Source organism: Mastigoproctus giganteus, chromosome 2 (genome assembly GCF_048544385.1).
Source record: "Mastigoproctus giganteus isolate SK-2022 chromosome 2, ASM4854438v1, whole genome shotgun sequence".
In the NCBI taxonomy this organism is placed as follows: Eukaryota; Metazoa; Arthropoda; class Arachnida; order Uropygi; family Thelyphonidae; genus Mastigoproctus; species Mastigoproctus giganteus.
The window spans coordinates 147812167-147831196 of record NC_143576.1 but is presented as its reverse complement, the minus strand read 5'-3'; the positions used below and the strand labels follow the sequence as shown (position 1 = coordinate 147831196).

At 36.4% G+C, this 19030-nt stretch overlaps 1 protein-coding gene across 2 annotated transcripts in view; it reads right to left on the bottom strand.

Annotated features, from left to right (window-relative positions):
* Positions 1–19030, bottom strand: part of LOC150089647 (serine/threonine-protein kinase 10-like) — a 218350-nt gene that overhangs the window by 62761 nt on the left and 136559 nt on the right. For both annotated transcript variants that reach the window (XM_090389579.1, XM_090389580.1), the window contains exons 13-15: positions 14707–14900; positions 8729–8852; positions 4795–4923 (exon numbers count right to left, since the gene is read on the bottom strand). In XM_090389579.1, coding sequence (XP_090245705.1) covers positions 4795–4923; positions 8729–8852; positions 14707–14900 — 447 coding nt within the window. The remainder of the gene's footprint in view (positions 1–4794; positions 4924–8728; positions 8853–14706; positions 14901–19030) is intronic.

The following is a 19030-nucleotide window of genomic DNA, read 5'->3' as shown; positions in this document are numbered from 1 at the left end:
TCCGAGAAAGTAAAGATCACCAAGTATACCATGCCTCCAGGTGGTATCAAATGCCTTCTCTATGTCTATTGAAACCATTACTAGATGTTCATGTTTGACAAAAGCATTACAGATGGCAAATTCAGCCTTGACCATAAGATCTATACATGACCTGTTTTGACGAAAGCCATATTGACTATGGCTCATTAGTTGTTCTGACTCAATGATCCAGACAAGCCTTCTGTGGATAATTTTCTCAAGGATTTTACTGAGGCAGCTTGAGAGAGATATAGGTCTATAGCTATAGGGGTTGGATGGATCTTTTCCAGGTTTCAGGACTGCCAAAACTGTAGAGTGATGCCAAGAAGCTGGAAAAACATTTTCTAAAAATATGCAACTGTAAAAGACTAGGAGGAGGCGCAAAGCTTTGTCATTAAGATGTTGTAGCATGACATAATAAATCCCTTCTGGTCCAGCAGCACCATTGCGGGCTGTTGTAATGACATGTAATGGTTCAGAATATTGCAGAGGTTTATTATATGGGAGAAGGTGAGAAGTTTCAAAATTAATACAATGCTTTTCTTTAGTGTTTTTAATTCTTTGGAATGAGGTAGTATAGGCTGATGTTGCTGAGATTTCTGCAAAAATATTGCCCAAAGCATTGGCTATATCTACAGGATTAGATAGATCGTTCCCATTCCAGGAGAGGATTGGAGAAGGTATGGTAGGAAACTTACCAGCCAGCTGTCTAATTTTTTTCCATATTATTTTGGGATCAGTATTTCTGTGAAAACTGGATGCAAAATGGGTCCAGGATTCTTTCTTTGCTTGCTTTTGTAAGAAGCTTGCTTTTGCCCTTAATTTCTTATAATTAATGAGATTGACTGTGCTCAGGCACTACCGAAATTCCAGGCTTTATTTTTTGCTCTCTTTGCTGTGGTGCATTTGTCATTCCACCAGTAATTATAATGCTTTCGGCCCGGCGGATTTGATAGTGGTATCGTGTCTTTAGCCACATTTAGAAGATGTGATGTGATCTGTCACGTTATCAATATGCTGGAGGCGGATTTTTTCCTCATCAAGGTCGATTGATGACTGAAATTTTGCCCAGTCTGCTCGGACAAATTTCCACTTTCTGCAGGGTTGAATTGAAGGAGTCTTTGCTTTCAGAAAGTTGCATACTATTGGGAAGTGGTCATTGCCCATGGGATTGTTTGTTACATACCACTCTATGGTTGGGACTAGTACTGGTGAACAAATTGAGAGATCTATTGCTGAGGTGCGTCTTGCTGGGAGCTGTACATGTGTCGGTGCACCTGTATCGAGTATAGTGAGATTTAGTGCCTCCAAAAAACTTTCAATTAGTCGGCCTCGTCTATCCAATTTAGGAGAGCCCCATAATGGGTGGTGCCCGTTAAAGTCACCTAATATACAGAGAGGTGGAGGTATCTGTATAAAGAGGTCTTCAAGATCTTTTAAAGAGTAAGTACAGTTTGGTGGTAGGTAGATTGAAACTAGTGTTATTGCACCATGCAGAGTTATACGAACAGCAACAGCTTCTATTTCAGTTTGGAGTGCTATATGTTTAGTTGGGATCTTTGAATTTACTAGGATTGCCACACCACCATGGGCAGCGTTAGCAGTATTTCGATCGCTTTGATAAATGCAATACAGTAAACCCCCACTATTCGCGGTATCTGTATTCCTGTTTTCGCGATCGCTGATTTAATATAAAATGAAACCTAAAAAAAAAAAAAAAAAGTGAATTTTAAAGCGCCGTGAATATTTTTCGCCATAAAAAAATGGGCGTGGCTAAAATGATCTTTCCTGGTCAAAACAGCATTCAGTGGGGGGGGGGGGGGCAAAATCGCGAGCGTGGATGTTTCTCGCTAATCCTTGTTCAGTATGTGTTATGGCTTGTCATGGAAGGTTTGGTCATTTGCTTTTAATTTATATGCTTATAAATTGAATAAATTTATCGATTTATAAATTGATATGCTTACAAAAGTGATAAATCTACCATTTTGCAGTGTAAAACAGACTTTTTCGAGTGTGTTAACGGAAGAAGTGCCTTTATTGTGGACAAGTTCTTTTTTACCTGTACAAAAATATGGCTACGAATAACAAGAGAAATGTGAAAATATGAAAGAAGGTGATGACATTAGTGAATAAAATTGAGTTATTAGACAAAATTTCTAATGGTGAAAGTGTCTCTTCAGTGTCAAAACATTATAAAATCAATGAGTCAATGGTACGATCAATCAAAAAATCAGAAGAAAAAATACGCCGTAGTGTCTGTGAAAACGCACTAATTGCTTCAAAAATTTGCTCTGTAACTCATGATGTTAAATTAGAAAAAAATGGAAAAGGCTTTAAATCTGCTTATAGAAGACCGAACTCAAAATAAAATTCCGTTTAAGTTCACTCATCATTCGTGAAAAGGCAAAACTCCTTTATCAACACTTTAGCGAAACTGGTGATAGCACTGGCGGGATAAATTTTTTTGCTAGCAAAGGCGCTGGTTTGAAAGATTTGTTTGAAATTTCTAATAAATATTACATTTAATATTAAATTGTTTCTTATTTTCATTTCGATGCCATATGCTTGCATTTCACTATGTACAGTCATATTATGAGGTACATATAATACATACATAGACAAAATTTTAGACTAGTTTTTCTTATATATTTCATACTTTGGAACGGAACCCCTTTATTACTATGGAAGCAATAACTCTGTATTCGCGACATTTCTCAGGAACGTAACCCCCGCGAATAGCGGGGGTTTACTGTAGTTCTTTATCGAAGGAGAAATTTGTGTGGTTAGGTAAGTTTCCTGTAAACAAAAGGCAACCGGAGAATAATGGTTAATTAGGTATTGAATATCGTCTGTGTTGGAACGAAAGCCTCTGCAATTCCATTGTAAGATGCTGTGGTTTATTTTGGTTTACTTGAGGATGATTCATCTGACTGTTTTTTGTTTGAGGAGGATTTTTTTCAGTCAGGTAGGGTGTCCAGTGTCCATAATGTCGTTTGCGTGAAGTTCTAGTAATGGTTCTTCATGATCTGGGTTTACAACTACTTCCATACTACCGTTAGCCCAGCAAAAGTTGTTGTTTTATGCAGCCACTCAATGTTTTGAGGAGGCTGTTTCGATTAGGAGGTCTCCGGATTGCAGTCGTTTAACCATTTTCGGTGTTCCAGCAATGGATTCCAAAAATCTTTGGATGACAAACGGTGATAATTTGCTGACAGGCTGGTTGGAGAGCTCATGTATTACAAGGAAGTTTGGCATCTCATTGCACTGCACTTCTCTTCGGAGCCTTTTTGGTTGGTTCAGGTCATCATCATTTGGTTTGTCTGGCCTTGAATTTGAAGGCTCTAGTGGTGGATAGTCATTTATATCCATCGTTACTCCTTTTCGCCCTGGAGGATAACTTTTCCACCAGGTTACCGGCCCCGCCACGGGGAGGCAGGAGCAGTGCCGTCCGGAGGCCAAGCGGTTGAAGTGTTAGTTAATTAGTAAAAATATAAATAGAGGAAAATGTAAAGAAAGGTGTATTTCCTTTCTGTGTTCTACTTGTTACTTTTCAAGTATAGAACTGTTTTTAAAGTAAGACTGTTGAAAGAAATATGAACTTAAAATATAATTTCAGTCGCTTATCAAGAGCACCTTATGAATCTCAAGAATGTCTCTTGGCCTCGAAATACGCTTGGCACCCGGGGCTGGTTGAATTCTGATGGGATTCTTCCACTTGTTCAGATTATGAACCTAAGGGGACATAAATTGAAATTAAGGAAGGACAGATGTAGAATAGATGTGCGGAAATTTGCCTTTAGCCAGCGGGTGGTTAATTGCTGGAACAAACTTCCATCTGTCATTGTGGAAGTTGATAGGTTAAATAAATTTAAGGAGGAACTGGACAAATATTTAGAGGGGATTGTTTTGTAATTTTTTTTTTTTTTTTTTTTTTGGCTGATGCTGCATAAACTCATACGCTCGCTTTCTTGCATCACATGCCACTACTACTAACTACTAATTTAAGAAACACTTTTCTGTACATAATTTTATTACATTAATGCATATGTGTGTATAAGACATTTAAAATGCATAAATAAAATTGGATTTTTGTAAAATAAAACTTGTAAAAATATTTATCAAATAGACAAAAAGAGAAATTCATGTTTTATTAAAAACCTCAGTAATGTTGTTTAATACATCAACAGTCTTCAATCATCCATAATTTTATTTTAAAAGCCAACAAGCTTGCATGTTGAAAAGTCTAATTATATTTTTTATGTAACTGACAATAAGTAGTACTAGTCAGAGTCTTTTTCCAATCCACGTGTAAAAATCTCACATAATAGTAGTGTTATCCTAAAACTGGAAAATATCTATTCCTGATTCATTCACGGAATTTGTGATGTGCCAGTTATGAGAGTACCGATCTAGAGATCTAAGACAATTCCCTTAATTGTGAACCAGCCACCTTGCAGTTTCCAATTCATATTAAGGAAGCCTACACTAATAATTATGAGGTGAAGCCTGGGATCTAATAAAAAACAGACAGAGGGAAATAAAAAGTAAGGATCTCCATTTCTCTTAATGGTAATCGTAACCACTGCAACTTCCAACTTCACATGATCAAGGATCTGACAAAAGATCAGATACAAAAAAGAAACAGAGGCACTGTAAATAAATAGTTTAAAAGTACTGTGGTATTAACATATTTCATTTCAAAATATCCTTATATTTTTTCTATATATACCAATTTCCAAGAAAAAAAGAAATATAAAATTAAACTAAAATTCTTACCTGCTCACATCTTATTTTCTTTGAAGCTACTCTGAGATCAATTTCCTGTTGTTGTTCTGCTCTTTCTACCATTAGTTTATGTTGGCGATTTAAGATTTCCAAATCATTGTCATAGTTCCTTTTTAACGTCTAATGAAGAAAAAATAATTATGATTAGCGTATTACCAAATCACTAGTATGCCAAGCTGCAAACTGATAAAAGAAATAAAACCTACGTTTGGCTAGCTAATATTCACAAATAAGATTTGCAGTCTGTTCTAACAGAATTTAATAGAAATACTAATTTATTTCATATAAGAAAACAAAATAAGTTACAATATTTGATGTCCCACTGGAATGACTGGACTTTTCCACAGCTTATATAAAAAAATTAAACTGATACAAATAACTTATTATTAACAAAAAGAAGAGAGAAAACAATTTTAAACATTATAATTTGAGAACCATGATTAAACAATTCTATGATTTCTCTTTTGGCATTATAATTGATTTGGATAAATAAAATTTAAAAAATTAAAAATAAAAAATACTCTCGATGATAAATAAAAATAAACTAAAATTATTTATAAACAAAATCAGGCTTTGAAACACTTTAATTGGCTTTTAAAAAAAAAAAAAAAAAAGTAAGCCACCTAATTATTCCTATACAAAAACTAGCCACTGTGTGATAAAGCAATCACATGTTTAAGAAGTTGATCACAGAACCCAGCACAGTATCAAATAAAAGTCATTACCAGATAAGAGTTGCATATTAAAAGAATATTAAATGTAATGATATTATTGACTCTTAACATTTATCAACACACATCTAAAATATCTTTGCATATGATTGAATTTTTTAAAATATTTTGTTACCAAATTAAAGTAATTATTATTGTTCATAAAAAAAAATGACTAATTTTCTTAAAGAAAAATATTAATAGCTAACACCTTTGGAAATAATGCTTGAGTTCTACTTTGTCTATCTTGTTGTGTAAGCTACACTCAACTTTGATAACCTTTCTTGATACTGTTGTACAAAATGCAACAAAGTTGATGAGCAAAAACACTGGGTTAGGAATATATATTACAACCATACTGAATGACCGATCCTGTGATATGCTAATTGTTACTGCAAATGCTAAACTCAATATCTTTGAGGACATTGCAATTGATAGTACAGCTGTTCTCTCCCTCACAAAGAGGAAATGATCTTACATCCAATACTCCACTGCTGACTGGAATTTGAGGGTCACACTGCCAAATCCTATATTGCTATTTTAACAACATGGCCAAGTTAGCTGGTCTCCAGCAATGAAATCTCATTGTTGAGTATAAATAAAATAAAAAATAAAATACAGATGTGTAGACTAATACATTTTTGTGAAGTGACAATGAGCACAAGATGGCCTGAGTGTACACATCCTCCTCAGAATAATCCATCCAATACATTCTAATGAAAGGTGTTGCTAAAAATCAAATTTTAAATGAAAACTCAAGAATTATATAAAAGTGTTGCATTGCACACTATTATCCTGTGAAAGGTAATCATACTTGGAGTTAATATATTAACTTGGCAAAACTTCATTCTAAGCTTTATTAGCCTGACATAAACATTATGATATTAAGCACCAAAATTGAGATACAATTAAAACATTCAAATTTATGGGTAAACTATAGTGTATCTACACCGATATTATATAGTTAATTACCTAAACCCATAAGAAATTATGCCTTGTGCATTTCATCTTCAAACCATATTGTGGAAATAACTTTGCAACTGTGATGACTTGTTGCATTACCAGGGTACCTCCCCACTCACTGATGATGAAGCCAAATAGCTTTGAAACGGAAGATTGTCTGGGTGGTAGTATCCACTGAAAATAAATAACAGTAGTCCTCTCTACTAGAGAAGCGTTATTTATTTGAAGTAGTGCAATACCAACTATCTTGTTGTGAAGGCACCCACAATATGAGATACAACTAAAATGATGTCTTTTACACTACATACGTAGTTCAAATTAATGGGAAAACTATGATGTATCTACACCAATATTTATATAGATATTAAGCACAGACAACCTGAGGATTTACTTCACAGATATGAGGCAATTAAAAAAAAGAAAAAAAAAATTAGGGCTAAATTTAAAGTGTCTGGGTAAGGCACATGATAAGTGGAAGTACATAAGGGGGGCTTTGTCAATCAGTCTGGCCCCAGAAAGATTGGGCAACACTCATGGAATAGAAGTTTTCTCCATGTGGCCTGCACTTGTTAAAAGGAAGGACTGTTTTTACAGGGATGAGGTACACTTAAACAGGAGTGAAGAATATATGCTAGGTTGGATAGCTGCTTTTTTTGGGCCTGTCCCAGAAAAATTTTTTTTGGAAAGTCATGACTGCCCCCCACCACCACCTTTGAAATAATCCAATTAATTTCATTATTTATCGTTGATCAATTCGGCCCTGGAAAGATTGTGCAAGGCTCTGTGTCATGTGTTAATTTGTATGTATCCCATGCATGTTTCTTCTCTGCCATATGCCTCATTAGTTCATCTGACATCCATTTAGGCCTAAACCTTGAACAATATTTCTTAGTTGGTATGTAAAGGCTAGTAGCTTCCAAGATAAGTTCTTTGAATGCTTCCCATTTTGCATTTGCTGTTGGTAACATCATCAGTTATAATTAATTCATTGAATTAATTTCAATGAATGGAACAAAGGGGTGCTCTTACGAAGAAAGGCTTAAGTTTTGCAAATTACAGTGTCTGGAGACTAGGCACCAGCGAGGTGATCTGATAGAGGTGTATAAAGCCTTGAATGGTTTGAGCATGCTCAATGCTGATGGTATTCTTCCTCTCACTCAGAATAATCACCTGAGAGGGCATAAATTCAAATTGAGGAAAGACAGATGTAGGATAGACGTGTGGAAATTTGCCTTTAGCCAGTGGGTGGTTGGTTGGTGGAACAGACTTCCATCCCTTGTCGTGGAAGTTGACAGCCTAAATAAGTTTAAGGCTCAGCTGGACAGGTATTTCGAACGAACAGAGGGGTGAAGTGGAAGTGGTTTTTTTTTTTTTTTTTTTTTTTTGGCTGATGCTACATAAGCTTGCTTTCTTGCATCAAATGCCTCTACTAATGCTAATTTAATGAAAAACCCGATTACATAACATTTGTGCATCCCTCCACCTGAAATACACCAAAATATTGTCTAAATCCTATGCTTTCTTTGTATTATGCAATTTTCAAAGTTACTTCTCTTTGTGAATTGTGATTTGCTGAACTCATGTGATTTAATCAAACTCATGATTTTGTAAATAACTGATTTCAAGTTGACTAAATTAAAATAATTACATTTATCATCACTTTTTTTTTTAAAATCAAAAATAGTTGATAAAAAATGATCAACCTTCATCAATTAAATATGGTCACATAAGATAACTCCATCATACAAAACCTAATTATCTACTATGAACATCAAACTACTTGTTAAACTGCTTATAAAACTGTTATTGAACTGTACTGTAATTGTCACAATGAGTAGCCAAATTTGGCAACAAAAATGATTATTCAATTATGTACTTTCATAATTAAATTTCAATTAATATTCTAAGCTACTTCTCATAATGTCCTTTCAAAGGACATCCTTTATAGATGATAAACTCAGGAACTTATGAAACAGCACACAAAACATTCTTAACAGATCAACTAAAATCTATTGCTATTGATCTGATGTAAAGAAACAATAGTAGAGCTGGGGAGTTGAGAAATTCAAGAACTTTCAAAACAAGTATATTTACTCAAATTAAAATAAATTTACTTACAATAAATGGAGCTAAACTGGAAAAAAAAAAGTTTTATTTTTGACATACTATGCAGTCGATACAATTAGGTATATGCAATGGTCAAATAAAATAGCTAAAGTACTGAATTTTAATTTTCTCATAAAAGCAGTTACCATCATCTCTTGATCAAATTTCTTTTCCTGTTGCTCTCGAGTAAACTGAGCCTTCATTTCAAGGTCTTGAAATTGTTTGGTCTCTTGTTTTTGCAACATCTTCAATTCTCTTAATTCTTGTTTCCTACAATTAGGAAAAAAAAATAAGTAAAATTAAATATTAATTCATATAAGATATTACTCCTTCATAACATATCCTTCTTGGACAACTTTTAATGGATATTTTTTGGGATAAAAAGTTATTGCCTTAAAAAGATGTAACCAAGGGATCTAATAATGAATAAATCAAGGTTGAGAAAACAAATACTGCATAATCTGTAGTAAATCATACAGTTATCCCATCAGTGGTTCTCCAATATGGCGTATAGTCTCCTGCCAACTACTGGACAAGATTTTCACTTTTTTGGCATTTAATGGATCAGGTTATTCAAGTAAATACTGGAGAACCTCTAAGAACTCATTACTGAACGTATCTGCCATTTGCTACAGTATCACAGAAGATGTCAGAATCAAATTGCAATATATTTGCTCAGTGCATCTCATACATGTTCACTTAAGTTAAGGCCAAGTTAGTGAATGGTCAGGTCATGACATAAAGAAACTGCATATGCAATTTCCCTATATACTGCATTTTGATAATATACTGTGAGCCATAACATCTCATGAGCTAATTGTATTATGGTTTTAATCAAATGTGTAACAATATTCTTGACTTTAACTATTTATTCTTCCACAACTTTTTATACATGATTCATGTTAGAACTTAACAGAATAATTTGCTAATCCATAATAATTCTTCAGGCTACTCTCATGAAATATAAACACCAATATTCATTTCAAAATGCCATGCACCCTCAAACCCAGCAAAGTCATGAGCATGAGAAAAGACTATTAAGCTGTGTGTATTTTGCATTGTTTTAAAAAAATATTTTTGTTCTGAAATTCTGACATTCCTATCACAAGAATTCACAGTTTAATACACTTCAATTACATTTTATTCAAGAATGATTGCACAACTGCACACCTCTTTTAATTTTTCCAATTTCTTCACAGGATTGGGGTTAGTTAGAAATTACTGTGCTGAGAGCTTTGGCAGTACTTTATTTTATTTGATCATATTTAAAGCAAACAAGAATAATCGAATCACTCTATCCTCCTTATTCACTAAGGTGATAACCAGTTATGCCCTATGAGAGCAGTGGTTCTTCACCCACGAATGAGTGTTTTCTATCTACTGTAGCATGTGGAAGGACCACTAGTCTCGGAATCTCATTTTTATACTCTGATATCACAGTGACCTGACACAAATATTTACAAAGTAGGATCAAATATTTCCAGAATTTAAATTGTTAACATTGAACAACTTTAAATTGTAATTTTTTAATCTTAATTTTAGTTTGTAATTAATTTATAATCTAGGCTGGAGAGAATTTTTACAGTACAGTAATACCCCGACTTACGCGAACTCGGAGTTACGCGGTTCTTGATTTTTTTCATTTGGTGTATATCTAAAATTAGCTTACCAGTGATTTGGAAGTCAAATCATAAAGCTTGGGTGACAGCTTCTGTTTCTGAGGACTGGTTTGGTCACCACTTCATACCCGAAGTTGAACGTTATTGCAAGTCTAAACAGATTCCATTTAAAGTGATGCTTCTTATTGACAATGCACCCAGTCACCCTGCTGCCACCCTAATTAATTTCGACCCACGTGTGAAAGTTGTGTTTTTGCCTCTAAACACAACCAGCTTGCTTCAACCGTGGACCAGGGAGTCATCAAAACATTCAAGGCTTACTACACGAGGCATTCATTTGCACGTCTGAATGAAGCTATGAGACAAAATAGTGATATATCTGTTAAAGACTTTTGGAAACAATTCAATGTTTTAGATGCCGTAAGAATCATTGAAGAATCTTGGGATGAAATTCACAAAAAAACATTGAATGGTGTCTGGAAGAAACTTTGTCCATTTTTTTTCAAAAACGAGACGAAAACAACGCCAGAAACTGGTCATGTCGCTCATGTGATAGAAGAAGTTGTTAATCTTGCCAGGCAATTAGATTTGGAAGTCAATGGCGATGATGTTAACGAGCTGTTGGATTCACATAGTCAGGAGCTGACAATGAATGAGCCCATAGAGATGCGTTAGCAAAACGTCACTGAAGTATCTGACACTTCAGACCCAGTTCCACCAGAAAAGCACATGACAATTGCAAGTGTGACAGGTCTCAGCTCAATTGAAAAGGGCTTAAAAATTTTAGAACACAGACTCCAACGAAGAACGCGTTATAGCTACAAAGCAAGGAATAAAAATATTATTAGCTTGCTACGAAGAAATTCTGCATGAAAAAAAGAAGGCGCTGTGTCATCAGACGAATTTGTTAGATTTTATAAAGCCATCGACATTGAAATAACTTTTTTACGTAACTCATTTATTTTTTATTACATATTTTGTATTAATATGTATTTTTATTAAATATTTTTCTTCTAAACTAGTGTTTTTGTTAGTCCTTGGTCCCAATTAAACAAAATTTATATGCATTTATATGCAAAGTTGTGCCTCGACTTACACGAATTCAACTCAAGTGATTTTCGTCGGACCCACCTATCGCGTAACTTCAGGGTATTACTGTATGTGGCATTCTGGCTGCCCACGTGCAAAGGTTTAATTTATTTTTTACCTGTTTAATGACAACTAAATATTTGTAACAATGTTTCTTAGAATGTTGCTTTTTTCAATGAAGAATATATATATACATATAATAATAAAATTCTTTATTCACAAAATTTTACAAGGATACGATTCCCGCTACAGGCATCCAGAGGAATCTTACAATCTAATTGGAGACATAATGTTTACTTACATACAAACTGCTAAAACACAGAAAAACTTTATAGAATGCATAAAACAACATCCATATAATACAAAGAATAACAATATAATACATATAACATTCCTATAATACAAAAATCACAACAAATATATCACTTTCCTCAACATAAGATTAGCTTATATAGCTTTGAGTTATCAATAATTGCATTTGAACTGGATCTTCTGGAATACTGATGATATAGGCCTGAATAGTAGAATAGAGTACGATCCAGGTATAACCTCATAGATCGATTGAACCAGTATGGACATCTTTCACTTGGAGTCAGTTTTTTAATGAGTTACAGGAATGGTGATGGCACGTGAATATAGATTTTCTCTTTTTTCCTCTGTAGGTTGAGTCACAGATCAAAATCAATGTCAGCAGAGCTCAGTGTGCCAACGATGCTGTTGGGAAAGCGTTGCTTGAAGGTCAAGAGCTTCTGCAGGTCTGAGCAGTGCACTAGAGGATTTCTGAGAGCTCTACCCAGGATTTTCCAGCCCACAAATTCCCAGATGTTAATGAAGTCGTGAACTGCGGAGCACAGATTAAGTGCCATTATGCGAGCTTCTAAGCATATGCCAAGTGCTGGGCTGGGGTGCATTCTACACTTCAGGATCCAGAATTCTAGACCCCAAAGCATCTTCAGGCTGGACAAAGGAGCTGCAGACCAGACTTCAATACTGTAACCAATAATTGAGATGAAATAATATATTAGAAATTTCCTGACTGTTTCTTTATTATGCAATTTACAGAGGTTGAGTTTCATGGCCCAGAAGGCCCATAGCACTTTTGAATGCAGTTGCTGGATTTGATCCTTATAAGTCAGATTTTCATCTACTATCACACCTAAGAATTTAGCTGAATGAGCGGCGACGAGAAGATGCTCCGCAATTGAAGGCTCCATAAAGACTGCTCTAGATTGAGATCTGTTTGTGCTCTTGGTGAGAATATGATATACTTTGATTTTTCTGGGTTTAGTTTTAGTCCACGAAAAGCGGCGTATTTACAGGAGAACAGATATTTGTTGAGGGTAGCAGACTTCGATAGATTCTTTGCCAGGTCTGGTGAGGTGTTAGTAGGGCTTGATAGATAACATATGATATTATAATTTGTTCACAAAACCCATTGTATGTTGAAACCAATAATACACTGATTTCCTGTAATTTGTTCCCCAACAACACATAAAACAGGTATTTCTTGCATGTTAAAAATAGTCATAAAACATCTTAAAATAAAAAACAAACAATAAATTAGCATTTACCTTCGACATGAAGTGCAGAGCTGATTAAATCAATGGTGACAGGACTCTATATCAAGCGCCAGGTGTCTTTTCAGTCTTTCGTTGCTACTGGTAAAGAAACTGTCCAAAGTGGACTGTTTTTTAAGACTTTTTTTGTAGCTTTCTGAAATAATAAATGACTGTCCTCCATTTTGCACATCACGAGTTCAGTGTTTTAAATGTCGGGGTGTTTTTATCATGTCTCTTAAATGCTCAAAAACAAGAAGTGACAGTCTTCAGCTGACACTTTTTGGGTGTCTTTTTCTTCCTCTTCCTCTTCCCAGTGTCACTCTCCGTAAATTTCTCCAACTCTTGTAGCTCCTCTAGCTCATACCCATGAGCGTCAATAACATCCTCCACATCCTCTTCGCCAACTTCCAGACCCACTGATTTTTCAAGAGTGACAATATCATTTGTCAAAGCACCATCATCTTCAAAATCAGTCAATGTTATGGATAATTAAAGGCCAGATGTTTTTCAAAGCTGAATTTAAGCACCTGGTAGTAAAAAAACATTGTACTACCAGGTGCTGGAGGTCGAAGTTCAATCAGCCTCTCACAATCCAGCAGGTTGAACTTCGACCTCCAAAAATCTTTGAGGGTGACAGCATTTTCACCAGAGGTCGGTGCAAAGCAACTTGCAAACATTTTGGTGGTGTAGGTTTTCTTGACGTTTGCAATCACTTGCTGGTCCAGTGGTTGAAGAAGAAGAGTGGTGTTGGGTAGCAAAAATTTGACTTGAACAAAGTCAAATTGTGCCTCAAGAGATTGAACAAGGTTGGGATCATTAGCCTGGTGCATTATCCAGCAGGAGCAGTGCCTTCACAGGAAGCTTATTTTTCTCAAGATAACTCTTTACCGAAGGACAGAAAACTTCAAGCTCCCATTCATTGAAGACATATCCTGTAACCCAGGCCTTCTTGTTACTGCGCCAAAATGCTCCTAACATGCCTTTGTCAACCTTTTGTTGTTTAAATACTCTGGGGGGGGGGGTATTACAGTGATACACAAGCAAAGGCTTCATGCATAAAATCCAACAGGCATTGGCACCCAACAGGAGAGTGAGCCTATCTTTCATAGGCTTATTCCCAAGTAAACCAGCCTCATTCTCAGTGATGTACATTCTCCTGGGCATTCACTTCCAGAAGAGGCCAGTTTCGTCAAATGTTAAAAACCTGGTGGGTAAGATAATCCTCCTGATCAACAAACTCTTGGAATTCAATTTTAAAGGTCTCAGCTGCTTTTTTATCAGTACTGGATGCCTTTCAACACTTTTGACATTCACCTTTTTTTTTAAGTGCTCAAACCAGCCTCTGCTGGCTTTAAAGTCTTCAAAGTGCACAGCACTGCCACTGGTTGATAGAGCTTTAAGTTTCAGATCACCATAGATCTAAAATAATTAAGTGTATAAGTGATGTTCCGCACACCATGCTTTGAACAATAACATTGTTGAACAATAATAAAGATGCTAATTGGTTGAGAACAATCATACGAATGATGTACCATGCATCTGAAAATTTCCACCCATCTATTGTTCCAGCTATATCGGAAAGCTATCACTACGTGCAAATATTATTGGTTCTTAAAATAAACGATCGTATGGAAGGTATATTGGTTCCTCAGAATATCGAATGTCGGTGTCATCGTAAGGCAAGGCCCCAATGTATGTATGTAATTATCTGTTTCCATGACATACATCAAATTGCCCCAGATTTAAAATATCTGGTATGAAATATCCATTCATCACAAAGTTTACATTTTTAAAACAGTATCTCAAAAACTGCTTAGAAATATGATATAGTAAAAAACAATTTCTGAAAATTCTTACCTTACATTGTGATCTTTAAGTTGCTTATTTTCTTCATAATCATCATATATAATTTTGCTTGTTGTTGTTGTTACAACAACACCATCAATCATAAATTTTCGAGTCCTTTTAAGTGTTTTTGGTCTTGAAACAGCTTTATTTACTGTACCATTGGCTTTTTTAATTAAATTTGAGGTATGATTATTCTGTTCAGGCTGAAAGAAGAGAAAGAACAACATAAATTTAGTATTGAGTAGCTACACATCATACACAAGTATTAATATACATTTAAAATGTATGCAAATCTTATCAATTTTATTTATTCAATGTGCAGCTCCAAACTAAAACAATTTGCTTTGGGTTATTTAAGCAATGGAAAATCTCATTTCATAAACTAGCTGGTCAGTCAGCCTTTAATCTGGTAATTTATCACAATACCAAATTTTCCTATTCATCATTTTGTTCTGACATGTTTGTGCTGGAACAACTCACCAGTGGGTCACTGACTGGTGTTGTCCTTTGGGTGGTATGACCAATTAGTGGATTGTCAACTGTAAATTTCTGTGGGAGAATGACTTACTGGTGGGTTATAAAATGCTAAGATATATATATATATATATATATATATATTTTTTTTTTTTTTGCCTACTTTACTGATGCCTGAAGAAAAAGTCGTTTCACGGAAGTCTCCACTTACAAATAAAATTATAGTTTATGTAAAGAGTGCTTGCACCTTCACGATGGTGGGACTGTTAGTAATTCTGGGTATAACCTCCATGCACAAGTACATGGTGGGTTACCACCTAGGTGTGAACCAACGTAAGCAGGGGTAGAGGTGTGGCGCCCACACCACATGGAGGAACGCCACCCCTCTATGTTACCAGGCACTACTAGGCGGTAGATGACTCTCATCAACTGGTGCAATACCATCACTTTGCTTATTGGAGGCTTGAAGTGGTGGAACCCATGTTTAGTCTCTAGAGCTAAGTTCCGGTCAACCCTTCCCTATCTCTTCCATCATGCAGTATGATTGATGACTTTTGAAGTTATGATGAACGTCGTGGCGAGATCCAATATTCCTTACATTTCGAGGGTACAGCTCTAAAATGGTGTTCGCAGGCCGGCCACTAGTTAGTACACCGGACTGAACCTATTGGTAACTCTCTAGGAGGCTTCTGGATCAGCTAGTGTATAATCTTGCTACCTCTACTCTGCCAGATAGTGACTGGAGGGAGTCCGAGTAGTGTGTATGCGGGGAGCATTGTCGAGGCCACGTTATGTCAAGGATCTGGGTATATTCTTACCACCTGTACGCCATATCCAAAAATCTCATTACTTCATACAGCATGTCCCACCCACTTTTTCTTACTATTGAATACACCATGAATTGTCAAACTAATAGAGCAAGCTTATCTGTGAAAAGATCTAAACCTCCCAAGCACTTCCTAATTCATTTCACAAATATACGTGGTCTCAATTCTAATCTCAACGATGTCCATTTCCACTTGCAGTCTGCCAAACCCCATGTACTTTTCTGACAGAATCTCAGTTATCGGTTGATTCAACTACTGCTCATCTCAGATGCCCAAATTATTCGCCGTATGATTCCTTTCGCCTCAAAGGTGGTACTTGTGCATATGTCTGTTCTGATATTCCCTGTCAGAGACTTGTCAATTTGGAATCCCCTCTCTTTGATCTTCTCTGGCTTAAAATCTCTCTACCTCATTGTGTCAAATTCATCTGTTGTCTCTACCGTTCTCCCAACTCCACTAATCACTAGGAGCTCTTTGACTTCCTCTCTTTGCAACTTGACTTTCTCCAGTCCAACTTTCCTAACAGTGAGGTAATTTTCCTTGGTGATTTTAACGTTCACAACTCCAGATGGCTTCCATTTTCTAGTCACACCGACCCAGCAGGTCGAGATGCTGAGGCTTTTCCAATTACTAATGACCTAGCACAGATTGTTCATTTACCTACAAGAATACCGGACAATCCTAATCATACAGCCAATACGCTTGATCTTTTTCTCACAAACAACCCTTCTAAGTACACGGTCGAAGTGAGAGGTCCTTTAGGCACTTCAGATCACAACTTGGTGATTGCCTCTTCTCCAATGGAACCTTTATCTCATGGCTATTCCCAACCTCGTGTTGTTTGGCATTACAAGAATGCAAAATGGGATGACCTGCAAGACTTCTTTTCTTCTTTTCCTTGTTCGGATTACTGTTTCAAAACTTCTGATGTCAACGTTTGCTCAGATCGTGTCAGTGAAATTATTCTTGCAAGAATGGAATCCTTTATCCCACACTGCACTTTAAAATCTTGTCCTTTATCTAAACCTTGGTTTTCCAATAAATGTGCTAAGGCTGTTCAAGAGAAGAATGTTGCATATCGTAATTGGCTTCTTTCTAATTCTTCAGTTTCATTTTCTTGCTACACCAAAGCTCGCAACAATTGTAAAGCAGTTATTAATCAGTCCAAACTTGAGTTTGAACAGGCTAAGAGTAGAAAACTTGCTTCTTGCCCTGATGGTAGCCGAGCATTCTGGTCTCTTGCCAAAGCTATTGGCCCCAACTTTTGCCCATCGCTGCTCCCACCTCTGTCCAAACCAGATGGTTCTGTTGTCACTTCAGCCAAGGATAAAGCTGACCTGCTAGCATCCCATTTTTCTTCCAGCTCATGTATTAATGATCTTGGTAAAACACTTCCCACCATTCCCAACGCGCTCCATTCAATGCCTCCTGTGGTCTTCAGTCAAAAGGATATCAGATGGATTTTGATGAATCTTGATGCCATGAAAGCTCCAGGTCCCGATGGTATTTCTCCACTTGTTCTCAAAACCTGTGCTCCTGAACTTACTCCTATCCTCTGCCGCCTTTTTTCACTTTCTTATTCCAAAGGTGTTTTTCCTTCTGCTTGGAAATTTGCTCATATTCAGCCAGTTCCTAAAAAGGGTGACAAATCCCTCCCATCCAATTATCATCCCATTGCAATTACTTCTACTCTTTCTAAAGTAATGGAGAAATCAATTAACCGCCAACTCTTAAACTACCTAGAAACCTTCCGTCTGATCAACGATCGCCAGTATGGATTCCGTCAGCGTCGATCCACTGGTGATATTCTGGCTTATGTTACCCATTTATGGACTAATTCAATGGAAAGGTTCGGTGAAACACAAGTAGTTGCTCTTGACATCTCAAAGGCTTTTGATCGTGTTTGGCATAAAGGTCTTCCAAACAAGCTTCCATCTTATGGTTTGCCAACTGTTTTTAGTAATTGGTTATCCAGTTTTCTCTCTGATCGCTCACTGAGGGTGATGGTAGATGGCTCTCTGTCTTCTAACTTCTCCAATAATGCCGGTGTCCCCCAAGGTTCAGTTCTTTCCCCCACTCTTTTTCTCTTGTATGTTAATGACCTTCTTCCATTGACTGGAAATCCTATCCATAGTTTTGCCAATGATAGCACATTGCACTCCACTTTCCATTTTGAGAAACCTTGTACTGCTCAATCAGCTTCAACTTCTCGAAAATCTGCTACCAATTCCTTAAATGCCGATCTTCAGGTAATTCTCCAGTGGGGCAGACAACTTAGTTGATTTCAACCCTTCTAAAACTCAGTCTTGTCTTATACCTCGCAAAAAGGATTATTCTGCTTCTATGCTTATCTTTAGTGACACTCCGATTTCTAGGCAAAATGATATATCTCTTTTGGGGATTACCATGACTTCTAATCTCTCTTGGCACAAGCACATTACAAATATTGCTTCCTCTGCATCTAAAAAACTTGGTTTTCTCTTTCGCTCTTGGCGTTACTTTTCTTCCAAACAGCTGGTCACTCTGTATAAATCGCAAATCCGCCCTGCCATGGAATATTGTTCCCACATCTGGGGTGGTGCCCCCAAAACCTCTCTCAGGCTTCTTGATTCCATTCAGAAGAGGGCAGTTAGGTTAATTAATGATTCATCTCTAACAGAGTCTCTCCACTCGCTTTCTCATAGACGTACTGTTTCTGCTGCATGCCTCTTCTACAGATACTTCCATGGGCACTGTTCTTCTGAATTGGCTTCTATAATTCCCGCTCTCTCTTTCAAAACAGTCCGAACTTGTGCCGCCACCAGCCAACATCCATTTACTGTCCAACTTCATACCCACAGAACCAACTTTTCATCTTCTTCATTTATTCATTCAACTGCCGTTTTCTGGAACAACCTTCCTTCATACGTATTTCCTGAAAATTACAATCTACAGAAGTTCAAGTCCAATGTCAACAAATATCTTCTTTCGTCTTCTCAACCTCCAAACCAACCTTTCTGTGGGGGGGGGGGCTAAAATCTATCGTGTGTGAA